The sequence below is a fragment of the Hemicordylus capensis genome, chromosome 1 (genome assembly GCF_027244095.1).
Source record: "Hemicordylus capensis ecotype Gifberg chromosome 1, rHemCap1.1.pri, whole genome shotgun sequence".
Taxonomy (NCBI): domain Eukaryota; kingdom Metazoa; phylum Chordata; class Lepidosauria; order Squamata; family Cordylidae; genus Hemicordylus; species Hemicordylus capensis.
Window position 1 is genome coordinate 72,529,202 of NC_069657.1, and position 26,907 is coordinate 72,556,108.

The 26,907-nt window shown below is 43.4% G+C and overlaps 1 protein-coding gene across 7 annotated transcripts in view; it reads left to right on the forward strand.

Moving 5' to 3' along the window:
- Positions 1 to 11,316: 11,316 nt before the first annotated feature.
- LOC128333058 (MAX gene-associated protein-like) overlaps positions 11,317 to 26,907 on the forward strand; it is a 111,545-nt gene continuing 95,954 nt past the window's right edge. Inside the window, exons 1-3 of one of the 7 annotated variants that reach the window (XM_053268095.1) lie at positions 12,104 to 12,517; positions 23,157 to 23,316; positions 24,593 to 25,730. In XM_053268095.1, the coding sequence (XP_053124070.1) occupies positions 24,673 to 25,730 (1,058 nt within the window). In that variant the 5' untranslated portion in view covers positions 12,104 to 12,517; positions 23,157 to 23,316; positions 24,593 to 24,672. Of the gene's footprint in view, positions 11,338 to 12,091; positions 12,518 to 23,156; positions 23,317 to 24,592; positions 25,731 to 26,907 lie in introns of those variants that run through there. The other 6 variants (XM_053268112.1, XM_053268136.1, XR_008310841.1 and 3 more) reach the window with 6 other exon arrangements.

The following is a 26,907-nucleotide window of genomic DNA, read 5'->3' on the forward strand; positions in this document are numbered from 1 at the left end:
GGTGACTCTGAGAATGAGGAGAGAATGAGAGATGGTATCGGTATCAACATTGTCGACATCAACCTTGTTGATGCCAACACTCCCCATTCGGAAGACAATGCAATCACCTGGTCGTCAAGTGATACCTACCTCTACATCTTAACCCCTACTAGCTTGGCAAAGAGGCACCTTTTAACGTGGTGATTCTCTTTATTTAGCAGGGGGAGAGTAACTGGCCCTATCCACCCCCAGCACAGTATCTCCAGTGACTGTTGCTGGTGTCTATCTTATGTTTCTTTTTAGATTGTGAGCCCTTTGGGGACAGGGATCAATTCTATCTATCTATCTATCTATCTATCTATCTATCTATCTATCTATCTATCTATCATTTCTCTGGGTGAACTGCCCTGAGCCATTTTTGGAAGGGCGGATAGAAATCAAATAAATAATACAATACAATACAATAAAAAATATATCCTAAAGGCCAAGAGAACCAAACTAAATTCCAGATGCGAACTGGGAGTATTGGTTGGATATGCACTTGGCCAAAAGGGATACAGAATCCTTGATCCCATTAATGGAGATGTCAGAATTCACAATGTGGTGTATTTTGATGAAAGTCAGGGCCAACCAGAGTTGGTGATGTACCAAAACTTGTGCCAGAGATCCAGGCAAAGGAGGAACCACATGACTGGACCCACATTAAACCCAAAGAATCTATGCTAGAGACAGATTCAGAAGGGGATGCACAGCCTGAGCCAGAACTAAGGCACTCACAGAGGTCCAACAAGGGGTTCCACCCAAAAGACTCTCACTCATGATCATAGGAGGAGAGATACAAGAGCCCAACACATGGTGAGATATAGAGAAGCTGTCAGCTGATGAAGATGAGAAATGGAGAAAAGCAGCAGAAGAAATTGATTCCCTAAACAAAAATTAGACTTCGAGACTTGTGGAACTACCCACTGGAAGAAAGGCCATAGAATGTATGTGAGTCTTCAAAGTCAAGCAAGTGGACACCGTTCTTGTATGGAGGTTAGAGCCATAAGTTGGGCTAGTCTCAAGCAGTCACTTGTTGTGCTCTTACCCACAGAAACAGAACAAGTTTCCGCAGCTGAAGTCTGCCAGGAAATGGTGTGGATACACCAGCTACTATTGGACTTTGGAACCAAAGTTGTATCCAGATCTCCCAGATGGAGAAGATGAAGACTCAAACTAAGCACATTCCCATAAAATATCACTACATTCGAGACATGCAAGAAAAAGGGGTAGTCCAGTTAGAGTATTGCCCAACAAAAGAGACGGTGGCAGATGGATTGAGTAAGCCACTGCCCAGAGACAGATTTCAGATGCTTCGTGAGAAGAGAGAGTCATGAGCTGGTGTGACAGGTGATGAGAAGGGGTGTTGAAGATGGAGTTCCAGTGCATTGACCTTTTGCATCAACTATCCTAATGACCACTAGGAGCATTGGGAGTAGAGGTAGTTAGTGAGGGTCTCCTTACCTGTCTCTGCTTTACCTCTACTCTATGACCCCTGCCTTGACTCCTCAGGTATTTCCTGTAGGGAGTCAGTCCACTTCCTTTCCTCTTAAAGAGTAGATGGAAACATATCTCTCTCCCCATCTATCCATTATGTAGCCTATAGACAGAACATAAGTACAGCCCTGCTGGATCATGCCCAAGGCCTATCTAGTCCAGCATCCTGTTTCACACAGTGGCCCACCAGATGCCTCCCACAGGCAAGAGGTATGTGCATGCCCTCTCTCCTGCTGTTGCTACCCTGCAACTGGTATTGAGAAGCATCGTGCCTCTGAGGCTGGAGGTGGCCCACAGCCACCAGAGAAGCACTAGGTCTATACTATCCAGAATGTACTTCACCAATAAACCTATTTAGTTTAGATTGTACTACAATCTCCATGCATCTTCTTTAGATGACTGCAGCAACAGAAGTCTGTACTCTACTCTGTAACTGGAGTGGGTAGCTTCCTTTGTTGGCACTTTGAAAGACATAAGCCAACAGATCTGACCAAAATGGATGCTAAGACAGTGGCCAATATGATGCACAGCTGTAATGGAGATGTTAGGACTTGCAGCGTTACCATATTTATTCCCATTGTCAGTAATGGGAGAAACTGTGGTAAGACTGGTAGCAGAGATGGTCCAAAATATTGCAGTGCCTGAGGCAAGGTGCAAAATGCCCTCCTGGTGAGGGCCATCATTGTTTCAGAACCAACCCTTGCAAGATTTGAAAATGCATGGGGGGACAGGGAGGAGGAAAGGTTGCTAGCTGCCTTTACCTTTCTCCTCATGCTTCTTGCGAAGTTTGCAAGGTCTCAAAGAGCTGCTCTGATAGTGATAGCGGGTGGCATTTGGTTGTCCTTTTGGCATCCAAGAATCTGCTGCCTGAGGCAACGGCCTCATAATGCCTGATAAAAGAGCCACCCTTGGCTGGTAGGGGTACTGCTGGCTCTCTACAGAGGTGCCACTGCTTCTGGGGCCATAGCAGTGGCACTGCAAGTCTGAATGTCTCTGTTAGAACTGCACATCATGTCAGCATGCAGTGAATGATCACATTTACTCTCCTAAATTAAAAACTCTCTGCCAATAGAAAATCCGGCAGCAGACAAACAGCTGGGATAGAACCTCTTTCACTACTGTGCTGGTTTTGTTTTCAGGGAGGAAGGTTTTTATGTGGAGGAGTATAGAGCTGGAATCTCCCACCAGCAGCTTGAGGTAGTATAGTCCAAACTATCTAACTCATTGTCACTAGGGGTGTGTGTTTCATTTCGGATACAAAACATTTTGTGCCCAAAACAGGCCATTTCAGCTGTTTTGTAGCCAAAACAAAACACCTAATGCTCAAAACAGAAAATTTTGTAGATAAAGCAAAACGTTCCTGTTTTGGATACAAAACGTTTTGTTGTTTTGGAACTCCATTTTATGATCGTGAAAAGTCTTTTCTTCTTCAGTCTCCATTTTGAGTTTTGACATCTGTTTGAATTTCCAGCCCTTCCAGCCTGCAGATTGGCCAGCGAAAGCATGGGCTGATCAGCTGGCAATTGCCTCCTTATTCCTTTTAAGGAAATTTAAGGGTAAATTTACCCTCATTGGCCAGTGGGGCAGTGTGCATTTACCCTCATTAACCAGTGGGGCAGTGTGCACACTCAGTGGGACAGTGTGCATTTAATTGTTGGTGTTCCACACTGTTGTGTGTAGATCAATTGCATTTCTGGGGAGGGGGGATGTGGATGTGCATGACCTTTGGAAATCTGCCTGGTTCTTTGAAAAGCTCTGCTGTTGTTGGTGTGTGATGTTGATGTTATTTGGGGTGGATTTGGGGCAGAAAGGTGGCTTTGGGGGTAGAAGAGTGGGTCAGGTGGTAGTGCCCCAATGGGTGCCTGCTGCCATCCAGATTTCAAAGGAATTGGGAAAAGGTCTGATTTTTAAATAATTTCTGAAGTTGACATGTCTTTGGGGCAGATTTGGGGCAGAAAGGGGGCCTGAGGGGCAAAACAGTGGGTTGGGTGGCAGTGCCCCAAGGGGTGCCTGCAACAACCCAGATTCCAAAGGAATAGGTCAAAGGGCTGATTTCTTAGGAATTGTTGAAGTTTATGAGCCTTTAAAGTCCCCCCCCCCCCAGGGAATAATGGAGGTTTCGGCAGACCTATAACTCTACCTGGTGGGCACTGGGGTGGCCAGGAGTGAGTGGTGGTGTAGTGCACATAGGGTGCCAACCACCCCCATGGGTTGGTAACCAATGGGGTGTAGGGTTCTGTTGTTTCTGAGGTGTTCTGAGTGTAGATTCTCCAGTAGCATATGAGATTTTCAACAACAAACCATGAATCCACTCTCATATGCGACCAGAGAATCTAAACTCAAAAGATCTCAGAAACAACAGAACCCAGTACCCCATGGGTTAGCAAGCCATGGGGGTGGTTGGCACCCTGTGTGCTCTACACCACCACTCGCTCTGGGCCACCCTGGTTCAAGTGCTGTTATGGGGCTGCTGAAACCTCCATCATTCCCTATGGGGAAAACTTTAAAGACCCATAAACTCCATTAAATCTTTAAATATCAGCCCTCTGCCCAATTCCTTTGAAAGAATTCCGGCAGCTTCCGTGCTCCCACTGGGCACTACCACTCACCATACTCTGCTCTGGGCCATCCCTTTCCCCCTGACGTGAAGCTATACTTTTGCTGAAATCTCCATTATTCCCTACGGGAAAGATCTTAAACTTCAAAATTCACCAAAAACCAGCCCTTTGCCCAATTCCTCTGAAATCTGGGTGGTAGCTTCCACCCATTGGGCACTACCACCCCCACCCACTAGTTCTGCCTCAGGGCCATTTTTTAAAATCCAAAACGTTTCAGATTTGCAATTTCAAACAAAGAACAAAATTGGGGTTTTCGGATTGGCTGATTTTGAACAAAGAACAAAATGGGGGTGTTTCAGATTCGGGCCAAAAACAAAACAGAAGGGGGAAAAACCTGCACAGCCCACCTCATTACCACCTCATTCTCCTGCATGGTGCCTCAGAGCAACTTGTGCATATTATGCACTGCATAATAGAGAAGTGCTCTACCAAGGTATCTGCAGAGGCTCATATTGTAGAGAAGAGGGTTAAAGTGCCTTGGGAGAAATACCTGGGAGAAATGGATAAGTACATAACAAGGGTGCAATGCTTGATTGGGTCCTTTTTTGTGTGATATATACCAGAGGTGGAATGCAATGTATTAGAGGTCAACAGAGGACTAGTCAAAAACTCTCAGGGCTGTGGCTCATGAGAGAAGCAGGCTACAGATACTGGCCTCTAGCCTAACGCTAGGCCTGTTCTTTTCAAACTTACATGATCTTTGTTGCCTTCTCCCCATGGGCAGGATCAGGTCCACACATCTCACAGTGCTTTGTTAGCATAATAGTCAAAATAAACACTGATTTTATATACCAAAATATTAACCTTATTTCTGTGCAATATCTTTTAAATTTTTAATTTTGATGTGTTTTAATGTGTTTATCTATAGTTTTTATCTTTTTATGAATTTTAAATGTTTTGTATTGTAAGTTTTAATTCTGTACACCGCCTAGAGATTTTTATAAATTCAATAAATAAACAAACAAATAAATAATATCTGGGTCAAGCTAATTGATCTGAGCTTCATTGGAATTCTCTGCGACAAGAATATATACTCATCATACATACTATACTATAGTATATGTACTTGTAAGGTATATCTTAAATTTGCATTAACTAAAAGGGGAGCTCTTTGGAAAACATTTTTTTTTCCTTTTCATCTGCTAGATTTCACTGCAAATGAGTTTGCAGTTTGTGAAGCAAATGAGCATGATGAGAAAAACAGAAAAACAAATCGAGAGAGACAAATGTGCTCTGTTAATGGACAATGGCAGTCCCAGTGACTTCAGGGTATGAATAAAATAAAACCTCTGTGTACAATGTGATAGCATGCACCTGGTTTCCTAATCCTTCAGCAGCATCGCTTCAGAGGTTGGGGAAATGAAGTTACGGTAATCTATTATCAATCGATTGCCCTTTCCAGATGCCCTTTTTGGCAACCCTAGAGTTTCAAGACAGGACTGGAATTCTGCGACTATACCATTCATCCTGCTGCATTTCAATTTCCCTGCCTAAGCGATGGGCTCAGGAGTGGCACTGGGTTCCTCCAGCTGCATTGTTCTGGGCAACTTCTATATCCACACCAAGCCTCTGCCCTCCAATTAGGAACAGCTTGTAATAAAACAGCTGCCATGACAGTCTTGGAATGTCTTCGTTGGTATCAGGCCTCACCCACCACCACATGGCAGGTAATTGACAGTGGTTAAGCATATTGGGCGACATCCTAATGCTGCATGTGTGTTTCAGACACCAGCACACAGGGCTAGCCCCTATTCTTCTGAAGCGCAAGCACTCTTGTGCAAGAGTGCAACTTTTCCAAATCTTTCCCTACGCTCCAGAAGTGCTGCTACAGCAGAAACACATTCCTGAGTGTTAGAGATGTGTTTTCACTGTAACAGAGCACCTCTGAAGCATGGGGAGAGCTTCAAAAAAGTTGCACTCTTGCATAAGAATGTTCACACTTCAGAAGGATGGGGGATAGCCCTGTGCGCTATTGTTTAAAGCATGGATGCAGCCATTACCTCTTCTGTGACACAGTATATCATGTGTACCGGCACTGATGTGTACAGAAGTTGTTTTTTTGTTTTTAAGAAGGGTAGATAACAAGGCTTTTTCCTACCTAGTCCTTTTCATGGGGAGCAGACAGAGAGAATAGTGGAGGCTAGGGGAAAATTCAGGGTTCCATACTTTCACCAATCACATTAAAAACCACACCTTCAACAAGCAAATCAATAGATTGTCTGTTCATATCTAAAAGCTTCACACTGTGATTGCACTGGAAACTTAATTTGGTTTCTATAATCCAGCATTTGAGGGGGATGAACATGATAGGAGGGAATATACTGAGCAAATGGTGTTAATACTGGAGAAAATGACTGATGGGGAGGGGGAATCCACAGTTCAGACCAAATTCTGAAGACTGTCTGAGATGTGTCTATTTGTACCTTTCAATTGTTTGCTTTCATTATATAGCACATTTATATCCTCTTCCTCCAAGGAGCCCAGAAAAGTGTACATAGCACATGACTGGCCTAGAGTCATCCAGCAGGTTTCATGGCTGAGCCAGTATTTGAACTCAGGTTTCTCTAGTCCTAGTCCAACGTCCTAACCATTACATCACACTGGCTTTCAGACTATGGTACTCCATTTCAACTGTGGTGAAAGTCTCTTTATGAATTGCATTCTCTCCTCAACAATGTACTGGTGTATGAGTGTTGGGGGAAAAGTGATATTTTCAAATAAAGTTCTCTGCATTTTTGTCCAGCAAAAAACATGTATCACATTTATTGTTCTAGGTAAGTCAATCACATATGTGATTTATTTAATATATGAATTGATATCCTCCTTTTCATTTAAAATCTCAACATATGCTGTTAGTTGTTTCATTGACTGGGACTGAATTGAAAACAAATATTCAGGGCAGGGTTAAATCAAAGGTTGGGGCAAGAAGTATGACATTATACTCTATCCAATTATTTATAATAATTATTATTTCTTGTTCACACAGTCAGACAGGTGTTATTGACTGGTTTGTCAATCCAGACATCAAGTCTTCTCGACTACAGTTATATCTTGTGTATTGTGTGGCAGATGTTTGTTTGTTTGTAGTCGGAAGTCCCATAATATTTTTGCATCTTCATTTTCTACAACTTTTTCAATTTTCTGGTCCCACCCATTTTTGGCTACAGGTAGCTTGTATTTTTTGCAGATGTTCCAGTGTATCATCCCTGCTACCTTGTCATGCCTTTGTTTGTAGTCAGTCAGTGTGATCTTTTTACAACAGCTGATTAGGTGGTCCACTGTTTCATCTGCTTCTTTTCAAAGGCGGCACTTGCTGTTTGTTGTTGACTCTCTTATTTGTTTTGCTCTTATTGCATTTGTTCTTGTGCAGCCAGTATTAAACCCTCAGTTTCTCTCTTCAAGTTGCCATTCTTAAGCCATTGCCAGGTCTTGGTGATGTCTGATTTTCCACTTATATTGGAATTATAATATCCAATTATTTATTATAATTATATTTATTTATTTATTTATTTACACAGTCAGACAGGTGTTATTGACTGGTTTGTTTTATCCAGACATCGAGTCCTTCCCAAGGACCTGGGATGGCTGATTTTTATTATCAGTGTTGTTGTTATTATAGATATCATCGCAGAACATAGGCTGTTCCCAGTAAAGTCGCTTTTTGTAATTTGCTGATGGTGATTTCTGTGACCCCTATGGTGTTGAGCTGCTCTTCAAGTTGTTTTGGAATTGCACCTAAGGCACCAATTACCACTGGGATTATTTTGGTCTTCTTCTGCCACAGCCTTTCAATTTCAATTTGTAGATCTTTGTATTTGGTGATTTTTTCTATTTCTTTTTCTTCTATTCTGCTATCCCCTGGTATTGCTATGTTGATTATTTTAACTTGTTTTTCTTTCTTCTTGACTACAGTTATATCTTGTGTATTGTGTGGCAGATGTTTGTCTGTTTGTAGTCGGAAGTCCCATAATATTCTTACATCTTCATTTTCTACCACTTCTTCAATTTTATGGTCCCACCAATCTTTGGCTACATGTAGCTTGTATTTTTTGCAGATGTTCCAGTGTATCATCCCTGCTACCTTGTCATGCCTTTGTTTGTAGTCAGTCTGTACGATCTTTTTACAACAGCTGATTAGGTGGTCCACGGCTTCATCTGATTCTTTACAAAGGCGGCACTTGCTGTTTGTTGTGGATTTTTCGACTTTTGCTCTTATTGCATTTGTTCTTAGTGCCTGTTCTTGTGCAGCAAGAAACCCTCTGTTTCTTTCTTCAAGTTGCCATTCTTAAGCCATTGCCAGGTCTTGGTGATGTCTGATTTTCCAGTTATAGTGTGCAAATATTGACCATGCAGTGGCTTATTTCTCAATTTTTCTGCTCGGTTCTTGACTTGTTCTTTCTTGTAGGCCTGCTTTGTTTCATTGGTGTTGAATAGTTTCTCGTTATTGACCATTTGAAGTGCATCTTCTTCACTGTCCTTGATATATTCTTCAAGGCATCTTTTCTCCTCCTCTACTGTTTGATGGACTTGCAGCATTCCTCTTCCACCTGAGCTGTGAGGGAGGTATAGCCTATCTACATCACTGCAGCGGTGTAGAGCATTTTTTTAAATAATAATAATAATAATAATAATTATTATTATTATTATTATTATTATTATTATTATTAGAGAGATTGTTTTGGAGAGATCTTTGGTACAAGTGAGGTATTGGGTAATAAATAAGAATGTAATAAAATGTATCATGTAATAAATAAATAATAAAAATTACATCTGTACACCGCCTAAAGATTTACATATCAGGTGGTATAAAATATAATATAAATAAACAAATTTGGTATATGTGAGGTATTATACAATGACATATCAAAGTCAAGCAGTAGAAAAACCTTTCATGTTGTATTTGTGCATAAGGTTCTTTCTCCTTTCCTTAGGGCAGGATGGGACCTATTCAGACAACTTCTGTCATTCCTGCCAAATCACCTGGCGTGCATAATCATGTGGGGAACAGAATGCTCAAACTTCCTCCTCACCTGAGAAGTGAGTCAGATATTATCCTCCCCCATGCAAGTATGAAGGGATGGTACACTGGGTGGGGAGGAGATCAGGGGCGTATCTAGGGTGGGGTAGGCAGGGCATGTGCCTTGGGCACCACTTGAAGGGGGGGTGCCATTTTTAATTTATTTTTAAAAAAAATGGCCGCTGGAAACAAAATGGCCACTGTGCATGCTCAAATGGCCTCTGTGAAGCCCTAGGCCATGCCAGGCCTCGCAGAGGCCATCTGAGCATGCACAGTGGCCATTTTGTTTTCAGTGGCCATTTAAAAAAATATTTTAAAAAATGGCCACCGCACATGCTCAAATGGTCCCTGTGAGGCCCTAGAGGCCAGCAGGGGGAGGGGGAACCTTTGCAGACCCTCCCACGGCCTTTAGGAAGCCCCCCAAAGGGGCTACAAGTTTAAAAAAATAAAAATTTTAATATGTCACTGTACACATATTCAGATTGGCACTATGTACAGAGAATCAGCTTGTGAATACTGAGCTGAAGCTTATGAGCTAGGATTGTATTCATTTGCTCTTACTTTGCTTCTTGTGATAAGTGAGTTAAATGTGATGTCTTAATAATATGGCTATTAATGGTGAGTTAGTCTTTGAATCAGTGTGAAATCCTTAGTATTAAGGCCCACTGGGAGTTTTTTGCTCTATTTCTCTCATTTTAGCTGTCTTTCTGAAATACTAGAATATATTCCAAGCAGTGACACAGTTTACTCTGCACATCCTTTAATTATTTTCAGAGTATCTGGGAAAAGTCAAATTCTCCATTTATTTTTAAAACTTATGTAATAGTGATGCTACAATGCATAGTAGAGAATTAGAAAGGCACTTTTGTTTAGTTTTCCAAGTACACCTCCACATAGTATTTGGGTATTTCATGAGCTCCAGCATACTGAAATGTGTAGTTTTCCAGCATTTTTTGGTCTGGCTACGTCCCCTGCTAAATAGTTTTTGAAATATTAAAAGATTAACGAGCTTGACTTGTATTTTTCAGCTGATATTATGGTAAAGTTATCTGAATGATGGGTGTCAGATGTTTGGACAGGGGGCACAATTTCAGTGCTTGCCCTAGGCACTATTTTCCCTAGATATGCCTCTGAAGGAGATGTGCACAATTTATGCTCCTTCCTATGATTTGGTGGGCTAGTTGCTAATACTGTATCATTCAAACAGTTCTACTGTTCTTTAGTAACTCTGTGATGGCAGCTGGGGGAAGGGAGGGGCTGCCTCAGCTGGGACTGCCCTGGAACAGCAGGAACTGGAAGGTTGGCAGCCTATATAAAAATAAAATAAAATAATAAAATGTATAGCATACAGGTGGCAGCAGAGGTGCACGTAGGTAATTTGGGAGCCTGGATTTAAAAGGCCTTTGGAGGTGTATACACACACACACACACACACACACACACACACCCTGCTCTGCAAGTTAAGCCTCATTCCCCCCCCCCGCACACACAGAGTATTTTTAACACATGGCTTCTTGAGGGCACAAACAGCAACTGAACGCACAAGAATTAAGAATATAAAACCGCTATATTTATGCAAATATGTATTAGCATAAACATTAATATGCAATTTATATTCCCATTCGACATATTTCTTTCCCCACTCTGGAGCACCCAGTATAGGTCACAATCACATTCAGCCACCTAGTGCAGTGCAGGTTGGTAGCATGGCTGGATCAGGCTATAGACAGAACATAAGAAGAGCCCTGCTGCATCAGGCCCAAGGCCTATCTAGTCCAGCATCCTGTTTCACACAGTGGCTCACTAGATGCCTCTGGGGAGCCCACAGGCAAGAGCTATGTGCATGCCCTGCTACTGCTACTTCTAGTGCGTCTAATTCAGGCTTTCACTGGCAGCATACCTTGGTCAGATTTATGACCCACACAATTATCGAGATCACACCACATCAATGAGGCCAAATACCCTGTTTCCTCCACGTGGCTGGGAACAGCCCCTTCCCCCTTTAGAGGAGAACACACAATAATGTAGCAATGAGGATGATAGAGGTGACGAAGGGAGGTGAAAAGGGTCCTGAAGAAATGAAATGCGCTGCCTCGAAGACCGACTCCTCGGGATGGAAGAACAGCGTGTGTTGGAGAACCGATGCAACGAGGACTCGTGTGTGTAGAAAGGGATGCACGGGAGCGGGTGAGTGCGTGTGAACGCGTGGGCTGAGGTGTAAGGAGGGTTGCGATATATTTCACTTCCACATGAAAACAGCAGCAAAGACCGACCCTGCCTTAACAGCAGGTGCGCGGCGGAAAAGCAGCTGCCTCAAAATTGAATAGCCTCTGGGTCCGCGATTGCGTCACTCTCACGGAGAGCGCAGAGGGCGAGGGGGGGGGAGGCGGCAGGTGGCGCATGGTTTACTGTCTGCGCTGCCGTAAGGACAGCCCTTCTCTCCACGGGGCAAAATAGGGAAGCTTGGCACGCGCCCTCTTCCCACAGGCACGCGTGGGCAGTGGCTGGTACAGTGCTCCGTCGGCGCCCGCCGCTAAAACAGATTTAAAAGTAGGAAGAAGAAAACTCCCTACAGCGCCGCCCGTGAGACAGCGAGTCCATTGGGCGCCCAGGCGCTTCGAGTGAATGTCCTGGAAAGGTTGCGGGTGGGGACGAATTGGGAGGAGCAGCAGACTCAAGCAACGTCAGCGGCAGACCGCCACTGTTAACTCGCCTCACTAGCCCCCCCTCCCCCAGCAAAGCGAGAAGGGCGTGTGAGGGCGACGGGTGGTGGGGAAGCAGCGGGAATTCCAGAACGTTCTTTTACAGAGCCGCGAGCGCTCTAAGCCAAAGCCAACAGGGCAAGCGCAACGGGGGGTGGGGGGGGGAGGCGAGCCACAGGCACGTGACAATCTGCAGGCGAGTAGGAGGAGGCGCGCGGGCCGGAACCGCGCGTGCGCCTCTTGAGGCGCGCCGACGACGTCACATGGGTGCGTGCGCACGTTCTCACCATCGGGCAACACACGACTCGACTGAAGAGGGGGAGGCGGTTCCATCGCCCCGCGCATTGCCACACGGTAACTGCTGGGGCGCGAGCGGGTGAGAGTGAAAGACCGGGATCAGTGCCAGCCTGCCCCTGTCAGCCTTGCCACGCGCGCGCACACACGCGATTGCTCGTGCGCAACTTTCCGCGTGTCTCGCACACCTCCTGCCGAGGATGGTGCCAGCTGAGAAAATTAACACCCGTTTGGGGCGGCCCTGGGCGGGCGCTGCAAAGCCTGTGAAGGCAAGAATGGAGGAAAGTGCGTAGCTCTCCGCCTGGCAGGGGACTCCTTCTCGCGCCATGGCCACCTGGGGGCTCGCAGTTTGAGGCGCCTTCGTGTGTGAGGTGAGGCGCTGCCGCTTGGCTCTCAGGGGGCGGTCGGGGTGGCGTACTCGGAGCAGCAGGAGGACAGTATGGCGGGCGGCGTGGGGCCAGGCTGGCAAGGCGGCGGTGGGGGCATCGCAGCCCACGGCCTCTTCGGCATGGGCGCGTGCATGTTGGGATCGGAGAATCGGCCGCTGGGCATAGGAAGCGCGACGCCGAACTGCGGGCCCTTTGACTTCGCCTCTGCCTGCTGCTGCTGTGCGAGCTTTCCCTCTCTTTCTTATTCCCACCCCGCCCGATCTCTCGTTTTCCAACGCAGCGTGATGGAGGTTTTGCGCTGCGTGTTGGCTGCCTGCAAACTTTCCTTGGCTCATGATCCCCCCACTCAGTGTTTAGGTTGGAAAGGAAGAGAGAGAATGCATCCAAGTTGGAGGGCTATTTTCCCCCCTACTGGAGCACGTGACTTTTTAGCATGTAGAAGATACAAAATTTACAAATATGGGTAGTTCGATCATAGGTAAACCTTATGAAAAATCAAAATTTTTAAAAGATGGTTGCTAGGAAGTAAGCCTGTTTAGGCTTGTGAGGTGTGTGGTCAGGGGCTCAACAAGGCTGGAGTGGGCCCAGAGACAAAATTTTAAAATAGGCCCCTGCTGATACACACACACACTTCACAATATATAGTCATGTGACTTGCCTCTGGTGGGGGGCCTCGAGGCGTGGGGGCCCCCAGGCAGCTGCCTCCCCTTGCCTAATAGTAGTTACGCCCCTGTGTGTGGTAGTTATGACATTTCATCTATCACTTTAAGAAAGTACAGAATTTTACACTTTTCTGTGTATTTCTAGTCAGTATGAATTGGGGAAGGGAAACTAAATTCAAAATCACTAGTTAAGGCTTTGTAACTCTTTATCTGTGGGGCATTAGTCCCATTTATCTGTAAGATTAAACATTAATCCCAGACAAACCCTTAATTTAGGAAGCAAAATACAAATAAGATTTCATATTTTGATTCTTGTCTGTATTCTTACATTTCTGTGGAAATGATTGGTTATGTGTTAAATGTATGCAGTGTTGACATGTCACGTTATAAGTTGACTTTTTTGCTCAAAATAATGTATAAAGTAGTTAAAGCCAACATCTTTGTAATTAAGAAAAAATGTTTGTGTTCCTTAGCCACTCACTACTATATTTTTGTATAAAACTAAATGTAGCACACTCTCACTCTGCCTTTTAGAATCTGATAATATTGAATCATAAATGGGAATGCTGCATGATGAAAAATAATGACTAGCACTTTCTCCCTGAATTATTTTTTCTTGTGTGGTATAATTCTGAAGCTGACAGTAAATTGCATATATTACTTTGATAGATTTGTTTTGTATTCGTAAGTATAAGTGTTATGCTGAAGTGAACGTAATGTGGAAAGCTGCTACACTGTTGCATTTTTGTGTACAATGTAAACATTTGGTATTTTCTGAACTGAATCAGAAAAATAATTTTCTTAGAACTTATTTTCTCTTTTCTAAATGGAGAAAGAAGGTACCTTTTGAAGCGCTAGTTCTCTTATACTTAGCAAAGGCAGAGTAACTGTCCCTTTTCAGTCCATCTTAGCTTCCCTCCTAGTGGTGGTTGCTGGTGTGTTTCTTTTTAGATTGTGAGTGCCTTTGGGACAGGGAACCATATTTTCATTTTATCTTGCTGTGTAATGATGATTTTTTTTGCTGAATAACAGTATATATAGCAGGTCTCTAATACAGTAATGCATCTTTTGTGCCTGCATGCTTAAAACGTATTGAACACAACAGTGGGTAACTAGTCATCCACTGATCCTAATATATTTATGTATTTGTTATTTTATTTTATTTTATTTTATTTTATTTTATTTCTATACCGCCCTTCCAAAAATTGCTCAGGGCGGTTTACACAGAGAAATAATAAATAAATAAGATGGATCCCTGTCCCCAAAGGGCTCACAGTCTAAAAAGAAACATAAGACAGACACCAGCAACAGTCACTGGAGGTACAGTACTGGGGGTGGATAGGGCCAGTTACTCTCCCCCTGCTCAATAAAGAGAATCACCATGTTAAAAAGTGCCTCTTTGCCAAGTTAGCAGTGGTTTTACATATTTTATATAAAGTTAGGTTAGTCGGAGAGAAGAAGATGATTAGCCGAAGGTCACCAGTGAATTTCATCACTGACTGGTGATATTAACTTGGTTCTGATTTGGTCCGCTGTACTATATTACATGTATAGATGTTCATATTCCTAAATTGGGGTGGTGGTGGTGGTGGGAGAAATCTGCTAATGTTTTTAAAATAATAATTGTAAATGTCTGATGCCTGTTTGGCCTAAAGTGGGGAAACACTCCCCCCCCGCCGCCCTTTGAAGATCAAAATAGTTCAGAAAGGTATGATTGATTTTGTTTTGCTCATCTGATGTTAGCTACTAACAGTTAAAGGGTTACTTCATCCATGTGAGTTTTGCTGAGTTGCTGTATAGCAGCTCTTTACGAAGCTAAGGATAGATATAGATAGGTCACTAGTTCACAATTATGTAGGTACTGGAAGAAAAGTCCCAGGAGCCATCTTGAGAAATAAAAGCTGACAGCTCCTGATGACACTATTGTGAATTTTGGTGTGCTGGTTAAACAATTAATGAAAACAAATTCTATGAGGTGTACTCAATTAGTACACATAACTCATGTTTTGTAATTATTGGCTGACATCCAGAATGAATGCTGCATCATATAAGGCAGGCACATTTTTGATAATGGCTTTCCCACTGCAGCTATCTCTGCTTCCCAGAACTGTGGTCCATGGGATCCCCTAACAATTAGGGACATAAATTTGGGAGGTACAGGTGCTGAGAGAAGGAAGGATTGCTGAAAATTGTGCCCCCCTTGCATGCTGGAAAACACTGGCATGTCAGCACAGGCTTAGTCTGGATGTTGGTCCCAGTTAATGGCTTTTTTATTTTTTAAAAAGTCTTTTTTTTAAACTTGGAAATGCGAATTCTGCTTCCACAGTTATTTCTAATTTCATTTTGATTGTACTCTTAGTTTGGTGTGAACAATATAACTTGGTTTTCCCCTTTTATAAATTGCCCTAGAATTTTTGAATAAAGATCTAGTTTTTCTTTGGCTTAATTATAAGTCTTTCTTTCTTCCTTTTTGTAATATCTGGATGTTTTCAGGCAAACTGGAAATCAATTGAATAACCATCCTTAATGTGAATGCTGATGAATTTCTATTAAACAAAGCTTCCCGTAAATTTGAGGGCGTCTGTCTTGAACACCAGTTTTTTCTCAGATTTGCATGAACTGTATGAAGTTAATTAACAACTTCATATTTAATTATTAATTATTAATTAACTGCATGAACTTTAGGTATGAAGTTTGCTGAAAACCATGAGAAATGGCAATATTCTGAAATATGGAGAGAACCAAGGCCTGGTTCAGCCATTGCAGCCCAATCATGGTTTGGCTATGTGTTCATGGTCTGGTTCAGATTATCTCTCCCTGGCCTCCCCAATTAAATAGAGGATACAATGAATATATGCCTTTTGTGACATCTTTTGTGACATCATGATGCCTTCTCTGCGCAACCCTTTATTGCATTGGACTGTTTGTCCAATGTGAACACATGCTTCAAATACAGATGACCAGTGGCAGAGCCACTATTGGGCAAATGGGTTCAAAGAACCCAGGCTGCCTCCCTCAGGGGCGGTGCCTCACGGCCCCAGACACACACCCCGTGTCTGACATCAGACGTGGGGGGAGTGTTATTTCGCTCCCAAATGGGGCTGCGCAGTCCCGTTTGTGACCAAAATCAGCCTGTGTTCCATTGGTAGCGTGGCCGGAGTTATCCTCCCTGCCTTTTAATGGCAGGGAGAACCACTCCTGGCCTCGCTGTCAACGCAGTGAGGCAGATCTCCCTGCCAAACAGGGCCACGTGGCCCCATTTGGGAGGGAGACCACACTCCTGCGTCTAACGTCAGACGTGGGGGGTGGGGCCAGGGGGCCATGGCAGCGGCCAAACACGGGCTGCCTCCAGCCTCCCTCTGCCACTGCAGATGGCCCTTGTCAATTGTGGTCCTGGCATCTGTGATTGGGACATATAGACCCCAGTCCAACCCTTGTATCTGTGGTAGACTGATCTCGTGTATCTACGGTTTTTCTTGCATGGATCCATCCATATATGACCATGTTCTTCCTGCATGTGCTCATGGATAGTGAGAGGAGTTTTGAGGAGGACGAAGGAGTGATTTGTTGTGTGGGTTTTTTTAGTGTTCTTTGCTTTAAAAATACAATTTCAAGAGCATTTAGCAGCCTCGAGTAGCCTTTGGTGTCCTTAGGGAGCCAATGAGAGCCTTTAGGAGCCATTGCTCTAGAGTTTTTGGAGACTTTTTGGTCATATTTCTGTGGGGCCTTTGAAAGCCTGTGGGAGCCTTTTTTTAGCCATTCCTCTGCAGCTTCTTGGAGGACTCTCTTGCAGCATTGTGAAGTCCTGGTAAGATGTTAATTATCATTTTAATAAATTTAACTTTAGTTTTTATGAATTTTTTTAATTTAAAAATTCAAATTAATTTTTATCTTGGTAATTATAGTACTTTTGTACTGCATAACTGTACTTAATTTAAATGGCAATTGAAAATTCAATGATCCATTGAAATTTGTTTTTAATGACTACAGTACTGTACACTAACAAATAAAATTGATTTTAAGCATCCATTGGAAATTGATTCTAAATACTGTGTCCATCAGAAATTGAATTTAAGTAAATATGCATTGAAAAATGATTTTACCAGTTACTGCAGTGTCCTGTCCTGTCCTTAGTTTTTTGTGGGGGGGGGTTCTGCACAATTACTGTACCTACTGTATTGTACATCATTGTACAAAATTTTCCTTTCTCCACAGTCAAAATGAGCATGCACATAGTGGAGAGCTCTGCTGAGGGGTGTAGCAAAAGGTCTCACAAGAGTTGCTCTTAAATGATAAGGTCAAGCTCGTGGCGACAATGCAGCATCCCTTGCATGCCATTATGGCATCAATCACTCCACTGTCCACTCCATAAAGAAAAGCAAAACCAGTATTCGTGTGAGTATGGTACATCTCGCAGTCTGAAGGTGGTGTTCCATCCACACAATCCCCACATGAAGTGGGCGGAAAAGGCCCTTAGTTTGTGGATAGAGGGCCAAGCCCAGAGGAATGTGCCATGTGGTAGACCTGTCATCTGTGAGAAAGCACTGTGGCTCTACAGGTGAAACTCGGAAAATTAGAATATCGTGCAAAAGTCCATTAATTTCAGTAATGCAAATTAAAAGGTGAAACTGATATATGAGACAGACGCATTACATGCAAAGCAAGATAAGTCAAGCCTTAATTTGTTATCATTGTGATGATCATGGCGTACAGCTCATGAAAACCCCAAATCCACAATCTCAGAAAATTAGAATATTACATGGAACCAAGAAGACAAGGATTGAAGAATAGAACAATATCGGACCTCTGAAAAGTATACAGTGTACTGTGCTTGATTGGCCAGAAAACTCGCCTGACCTGACCCCATAGAGAATCTATGGGGCATTGCCAAGAGAAGGATGAGAGACATGAGACCAAACAATGCAGAATTGCTGAAGGCCGCTAATGAAGCATCCTGGTCTTCCATAATACCTCATCAGTGCCACAGGCTGATAGCATCCATGCCACGCCGCATTGAGGCAGTAATTGCTGCAAAAGGGGCCCAAACCAAGTACTGAATACATATGCATGCTTATACTTTTCAGAGGTCCGATATTGTTCTATTCTTCAATCCTTGTCTTCTTGGTTCCATGTAATATTCTAATTTTCTGAGATTGTGGATTTGGGGTTTTCATGAGCTGTACGCCATGATCATCACAATGATAACAAATTAAGGCTTGACTTATCTTGCTTTGCATGTAATGCGTCTGTCTCATATATCAGTTTCACCTTTTAATTTGCATTACTGAAATTAATGGACTTTTGCACGATATTCTAATTTTCCGAGTTTCACCTGTATAGGCGGTTTGCAGTGGAAGGTGGTCAAGTGGTGGGAACATCTGTAGGCACAGAGCGTGGCTTCCAGGTGAGCAAGGGCTGGTTTGAAATATTCAAGCACTGCTACAGCCTCCACAACATTAAGCTGGCAGGGGAAGCAGCATCAGTGGACCACCAGGTGGCACAAAGATTTCTGGCAGAGTTCCAGTGGCTGATTTTGTCCAGAGGTTACAGGCCTGAGCAGGTTTTCAGTGCTGATGAGACAGGCCTGTTCTGGAAGCAGATGCCACCCCACTTCTTCATTAGCAAAGAAGAAAGAACTGCTCCAGGTTTCAAGGCAGCCAAGGGCTGCTTTACTCTGCTGGTGTGTGGCAATGCTGCAGGAGACTATGTGGCCAAGCCCATGCTCCTGCCCTGAGCACAGAACCCTCGTGCCATGAAAGGGAAGAGTAAAAGCCAGCTTCTGGAGAGCCAACAGGAGAGTGTGAGTGTCTGCAGTGGTTTTCTTTGACAGGGTAGGCAACTGCTTTCTGCATGAGGTACAGAGCTATCTGGTCTCCCAAGAACTTGGTCTTCAGAGGAGTCTTGGTGCTCAACAATGGGAGGAGAGCTGGTCTTGTGGTAGCAAGCGTGGCTTGTCCCCTTTGCTAAGCAGGCTCTGCCCTGGTTGCATATGAATGGGAGACTACATGTGTGAGCGCTATAAGATATTGCCCTTAGGGAATGGAGCCACTCGGAAGAGCATCTGCATGCTTGCATGCAGAAGGTTCCAAGTTTCTTCCCTGGCATCTCCAAGATAGGGCTGAGGGAGACTCCTGCCTGCAATCTTGGAGAAGCCGCTGCCAGTCTGTGAAGACAGTACTGAGCTAGATAGACCAATGGTCTGACCCAGTATAAGGCAGCTTCCTATGTTCCTCTGACAATGCCCCTGGTTATCCTGAGGCCCTGCAATTCACACACCCGAACCTAGAGATTGCTTTCTTGCCGCCCAACACCACCTCCTTGATCCAACCAATGGACCAAAGTCTGATTGTGACTTTCAGGTCCCATTGCACTCTTTGTATCTTCAGGAAGATAATGGATCTCATGGAAGCTGATCTCTCTCGCTGGAGGACCTACAGCATCACGAACTGCATTGAGAAAATTGCGGCATCCCTTGCAAAGATCAAATCCCAGACCTGGAACGCAGTCTGGAAGAAGTTGTGGCCTGGCGCAATCACCTCATTATCTGCTGCAGCCATTTCCTGAAGTGTAAGTGACAGCTGAAGTGGAATGGATTGACAACCCTGTGTGCACGGTAGGTGGAGAAGGCTTGCAAGACATTGAGCCACATGAGGAGGAGGAACTCATCCAATCCCATCAGGAGAAGAGACGGAGGAAGAATTGGAGGACCTCATCCAGACAGCTCCTGAGAAGAGGAGAAAGAGGACGAGATGCTCCCCAAGTCTCTCACAAAGGGGCTGTCCAAGGTTCTGCAACTGGGGACTGGCTTGGTGGACAAAGTGTTCAAGATTGATTCCCTGATGGAGCACAGCATCAAGTTCAAAAGGCAGCTAAAGGCTGCTTTGTAACCCTACAAGGATACCTACCAGTCTCTGCAAAGCAAGGGGGAAGCAAACGATCATCACCCGCTACTTTGGAAAGGTAGCTGCACCCACCACCACAGCTGTGGAATGGCCATCATCGGAAAGCGACACTTGTACTTCCCATGTCTTCGAGGAGTAAGAGGATGATGATGGTGATGGCAGCAGGTCTGTCACCTGGTCTGTGCTCCAAGTGGAAGACTGGAGGTGGTGTCCTGCAAACTTCAGCAGTGGGATGAAGAAACTCTCCTGTGTGCATTTTCCTGAAGTTGATTGAATTCTGTGCTGCCTCTTTGGCCAACCTAACAACCAGTCAGGCCAGGGGTTTGTGCTGCCAAGTGTTGAGACTTCAGTTTTGGGGTGGGGAAACTTCACTATTATGCATTACTGAAGGAGCTGGGGACCACTGCTGTAGAGTGGGAAAGTGAGGTAGCGGAGGTGGCCAAGGAACAGTGCTGTGCTCCATCTTTATTTTTTTGGTCATTTTCTGGGGCTCCAGAATCTAACTCCCCAATTCCCATAGACTCAAGGTATCATCATGTGTGGTTTCATTATTCGCAGTTGTAGGCTGGAACGGAACCTCCGTGAATAACAAGGGCCATCTGTACTATACTAAACTAGTTTTGGATGAACAGCCTCTGCTCCCCACGGCGCCCCCCCACTTTCATTCTAGCATAAAGGGACATGCTGGAAGGGTGTCAGGTCATCACGAAAGATGTCATGATAGGAAGGCAGTACCCTACTCTTTAAAATTGTGTGGACCATAGAGGCATATCATTTGCACTGGCCCTATGGCAGCTAAGGATCTGGATAGTGGTTCCATCATCCATAAATAGTGGGTTCTGCGCCTGCGCAGATCAGCTTTGGGTAGACTTCGTTAGCTCCTTGCGACGCCAGCAACCAAGGCAGCCGTGGTACACACAGCTACTCAGACTATCGGGAGGGAATTACAGGAGACTCCCTCAGTGGACAGATCTAGTCACTCAAGATCAAGGCAGGGTGGTGCACCCCAACCTGTCTGTACTGAATCTCACAGCGTGGAGGATAGGCTTCTGAGGAAGATCCTCCAATACCCGTAAGCAGTCCACGAGACGAAGCTACAGGGCGAAATGGCGTAGGTTCGCTGCACACGCTGCCTCCAAAGGCTATGACCCTAGGGAGGCGAGTCTGAAAGCCGTCCTTCTCTACCTGACCACTCTGAAGCAGAGCGGACTAGCAAACGTGTCTATTAAGGTTCATATGGCGGCAATATCGGCGCACCACAATGGGTGGGACGGCAAGACGGTCTTTACCCATCCACGTTGTAAGAACTTTTAAAGAGGCATCAATAATCTATATCCTCCAGTGTGGCAGCCGGCCGAGAAGTGGAGCCTCTCCTTAGTTCTTTCATCTCTGACGGAAGCTCACTTTGAACCACTAGCTACGGCATCTCTAAAACACTTGACCCTAAAAACTCTGTTCTTAGTGGCAGTAACCTCCGCCAGACGCGCAAGTGAACTGCGTGCACTTCGTATAGACAAACCCTATACATAATTCTATCCAGAAAGGGTTGTCATGCGCTTGGATCCTGAATTCCGGCCTAAAATAGTGACTGATTTTCACCTGAATGCCGATATTGTACTACCTACCTTTTTTAGGGATCCAACATCTCCCCTCGAACGTGCGATGCATTCCCTCGACGTCCGATGGGCTCTTCTGTTCTATTTGAAGGCCATGAGTGCTATACGTAAAACACCTCGGATGTTTATAGACTTACAGGGGAAGTTCAAGGGGTGTTCACCAACCTGACAGAAACTTTCCTTTTGGTTGGTGGAGTTGATTAAACTAGTGTATGACCAGCAGGGGGTCAGTCCCCCCCAAACAATTAAAGCACACTCTACTAGAGCTTACGCCACATTGGCGGCACATTTGGTTGGCATTCGTTTTGCCGACATCTGCACGGCGGCAATGTGGTCATCACATCAGACGTTTGTGAAACACTGCTCTATAGACATACGAGCAGCAAAGGCTGCCGACTTTGGACGGGCAGTTTTAAAGAGGGTGTTACAGTGACTGGCAGATTATGCCCACCACCAGTTGGGTAGCTCGCAATTCACCCACTATTTATAGATGATGGAACCACTATCCAGATAAACAGGTTGCTTACCTGTAACAGATGATCTGGTAGTGGTTCCATCATTCATAACACCCTCCCTGTCATCCCCACATCTGAAATGACAAGCCACTGTAACAGAAGCATCGTTCGGCCATCAAGAAACTGATTGCAGAGACGCCCAACCGCCACTAGAGGCTACTACAGTCACGTGTGACAGGCGGTTGCTGGCATCGTGAGGAGCTAACGAATTCTACCCGAAGCTGATCTGCGCAGGCGCAGAACCCACTATTTATGAATGATGGAACCACTACTAGATCATCTGTTAAAGGTAAGCAACCTGTTTTTACTGTGTATCAAGATGTAGAGCAGAGACTCTGCACTATTATTTGGTTGGTTATTTATTTATTTGATTTATAAACACAATGCAGAGACAGAATGCGTGATCCTACAGCACATTTCTCACATGATTGGACATTTCATAATTGGACTGTAATATCTGAACCTGGGATAAAGTATATTTCATAATAACATTCTGTGTTTTGAATTTGTCCATCACTCTGATAGGCAAAAACTATTACGTTTTAGCTTCCTAGCTTCGTTTGAAGCTGGTTTCATCTCTGTCACACAGGAAAAAGTATATTTTATCTAATCACTTAAAAAAGCTTAAAATTTGATGTCTTATCCAGTGTTCTCTCTAATGTTTTTCATCTGTGTGCGAAATGAGTTTTGTTCTGGGCAGCAGTATCAAGGGTGGCAGTATACATGCGCGCACATGTATTCAGAGTGGGACCCTTCTGATTCAACCTGAGCAGGATCTAAAATTAACTGAGTGGACATTAAAAAACGTGTGAGCGTGCACACGTGTGCACGCCGTATAGGGAACACTGGTTTTATCCATATTTTTGTTAATAAAGAGCCAGTAATGGTCACCTATTCTGTTCTTAATCAAAAGTTTTCTTTTTCAGAAAGATTGATGAATTTCTTGCTGAATCTCTGCATACCCACTGTACTTAATCTGTGAAGCTTATGCTTAAAATGCTATTTGAAGATGCATAACCTGGTGGTACAAATATCTTGTAAAAACTCCCTAATCACTGTAATGCTTTTTTGAAGATATGATTACAGGTAATCCTAGCAATGTGAATAAAAATCAGTGATTAAAAAACTAATTTTACATCTGACTTCTTTCACAAATAAAATTATACTGTGTTTTGTTTAAACCAGCTCTTTTAAAAAATGAAATTTGCTGATAGCAGAATATAGACTATTTCTTAAAACTAAATCCATGACCTTCTGCCAAAACTTACTGATCCTCCAAAATCATAATTTGGAGGCTCAGGAGTAATCTTTGGGCTTTAAATAGTGGTTAGTGCAAACTGCGTTTTGATGTGCTATCTAAATGGAGCCTTTTGCTCATCATTATTCCAATCTTCCAAGCTGCGTTTGAGCTTGCTCCAAAGCATAGTTTGAGCTTCCAAATAAACATCCGTACACATGTGCAGTGTAATGTCTGAATAGGGTAGATATTATAGAGCAGTATACAACAGGCAAACTGTGACTCAGTACTGCTCATCTGCATTAGTTCTCCATCCTTGGTACTCAGCTTTGTAAGTTTACTCCCATCTCCATGGTGCAGCAGCTTCTGGAAATGGACCAGTGACTGTAACTATGGCTTAACAGTTCAGACATCATGCCCAAACAAATACTAAGCACAAAACATAGTTTGTAAACTCATTTCTAATAATGGTTTCAGATGTTACTTTGCCAGTTGATCTCAAACCATGATTTGTCAATTCAGATATTGTGCCAAACCATAATTCCAAGCTTCCTTAACCATGATTTGACATGTCATCTAATTGGAACCACTGAGATAGACTGTTTTTCCATCTAAGTAGCAAGTAATTCTTGCCTTCTGGAGGGGCATTATGAATATTACACAACAATAGATATATGCTCTTGGTAAAATCTAGCCAAAGTGAATTACTTAACCACAATGGGAAAGTTCAGTTCTCTTGATTTTAACAGGAAAAGGTAGATTGTGTCCATTATTATTGTGGGCAAGAAGTAATCACAAATTTTGAAATCTAGTTAGAGTTGAGATCACACCATAGTTTAAAGTTTTTATTTTCTTCCTTCGTGTAGGAAGGTCAAAAACATCATGATGGCGGTAGTGGCATTTATTTGGTTGAGTGCATGAATATGTGATTGCTAAAGATTATATATTTTGGCTGTATTGCTGCAGTCTGCTTTAATCAATAAAGTTTTGCTTTGTTGTGTATAATATTTTTACTGTTTTACACTTTAAAGGAAAACTTTAACACAAGTTAAAGATGCAAGTTTTGGGCGGTATAGAAATGTAATAAATAAATAATAAATAAAATGTCTTCCTTTGATTTTTCAGGGTGATGAGCACGATGGAAAAACTACTAGAACTTTGAAATATTTTGGGTTAATATTAGACCAGTTTCAACAGTTTCCATAATGGAGAAGCAGCCAGTTGTGTTTGGGAAGGAGGATAGTGGGACGGCATCAGGTACAACTCCTGCTTTTTATGTCCTCGTGAAACAGCCACAGACCACTGGGAAAGCCGATCAAGGAGCCTTGGCTTCAAATCGAGATGACGCTGGTCTTGCCAGCAGTACAGCAACACCAATGAAATCTAAAGTGAAGACCTGCCTTCCGGCAGATTGTACCTCGGGAGGCACTACTGTCACTTTGGACAACAATAGCATGTGGAACGAATTCTACCATCGCAACACAGAAATGATTCTGACTAAGCAGGGAAGGCGGATGTTCCCCTACTGTCGATACTGGATAACTGGCCTAGAATCCAGCCTGAAGTACATCCTGATCATGGATATTTCTCCTGTCGACAACTTCCGCTATAAGTGGAATGGCCATAGTTGGGAGCCGAATGGGAAAGCAGAACCCCATGTGCTGGGACGGGTGTTCATTCACCCAGAATCGCCTTCTACTGGCCACTACTGGATGCACCAGCCAGTGTCTTTCTATAAACTCAAACTTACTAACAATACCTTGGACCAGGAAGGGCATATTATTCTGCACTCCATGCACCGCTATCTACCTCGACTACACCTAGTGCCTGCTGACAAAGCCACAGAGGTTATACAGTTGAATGGTCCAGATGTCCACACCTTCACCTTCCCACAGACAGAATTCTTTGCTGTGACGGCGTATCAAAACATCCAAATTACACAGCTGAAAATAGACTATAATCCATTTGCAAAAGGGTTCAGGGATGATGGGCTGAGCAGTAGGCCCCAACGTGATATGAAGCAAAATGGTAGCTCAGAACAGGAAGGAGGCAGTGTTACTAGTTCTCCCAGCAATCACAGGCATCTCTCTGAAGCTGATATTTTGGATCCAGAGCAGAGGGAACTAGAGCTACCACTCAGTGGGATGTGTAATACTAATTTGGAGAAAGCATCATTCAGTCCAGAACATGACTTCCTGGATTTTATGGAGACAGATATGCATGATTGTGATAGTCCACTCTTAAAGCAGGAAGCATGTGAAAGGTAGGATTGCATTTACTTTTTCAGAGGTTAAAACTGTCAGATGGTATGGTGTTTGGGAGCTGCTTGTGTGTCTGAGAAAGCTCAAATGATATTTGTGATAGTGCTGGGCTGCGATAATGGTTTTTCACAAAAGCATATTTTTTTTATATTACCAGTATGCTTAGGAACTACCAGAAAATATATTTAAATATTTATTTTATTTGTGGCATTTATACAATATGTATATATACATATACAATTTATTAAATATGTCATCCATGGGGATATTGTCTTGTGCAGTCCTCAGCCAGGCAATGGAATATTGTTACAAGGCCTTTCAAAATGGAGAGAGAACAAAGTTTTGTCTTTGTTTGTAAAAACAACAACAAAGTTGAAAGCCTTTTCTCTCCCTCTCCACCTTCAGCTCATTCAGGTCCAGTGTACATAAAGAAAGTACATAAATACTAAAAAGAGAAGAGAAAAAGTAAATAAGCTATATAACTTCATTGTATGCAAAATAGTAATGACCCATACTACAATATTCAGTCTTGTAGGCAGGTGGTTTGGTTCTAATGCACTCACACTTGTAATTTACACACAATTCCAAAATGTGTTTTCCGTATTCCTTGAGATATGTCTCCTCTGCTTACTTTACGTCCTACTATACTTCCTACTATACGCCCTCTGCCTACTGTTTGTGTCTGGGTTTCAATCAAAAAGGCTTGCTAGTCTCAGGCTTTTTGGTTGCAATGTGGGATGACCCCCCTTGATAGGTGTCCACCCTAAAATGGCATGTATTGCTTTTATGGGTGAAAAAGCATTTGGCAATATTAAAGTCCTCTCTTTTTTATTATATCTTTGATGAACCATGTTCCTAATCTTTTTATTTTGAGAACATCTTGTAGGTAACGCTTCTATGCACTCAGAGCAGATCTGGCTGTGAAGACTGACGTATATAAGCTGCTTAGCTCTTTGGAGGAATAGCTGGATATGAATAAACATAGCTTTTGTTTTTTATAGATCTTCCTTGGGAATAGTTGATTTGGAAAATATTGTCCATTTATTTTAATTTAGGAAGTGTTGAGTAGGTTATGCATCCCACCCCCCACCCCCCACCAGTTTGTTGATAAAGGACTTTTCTATATAAGTAAAGGAAAAGTCTTGGATGGTTTTCAGCCAGTCTAAAATCTCTACAGTT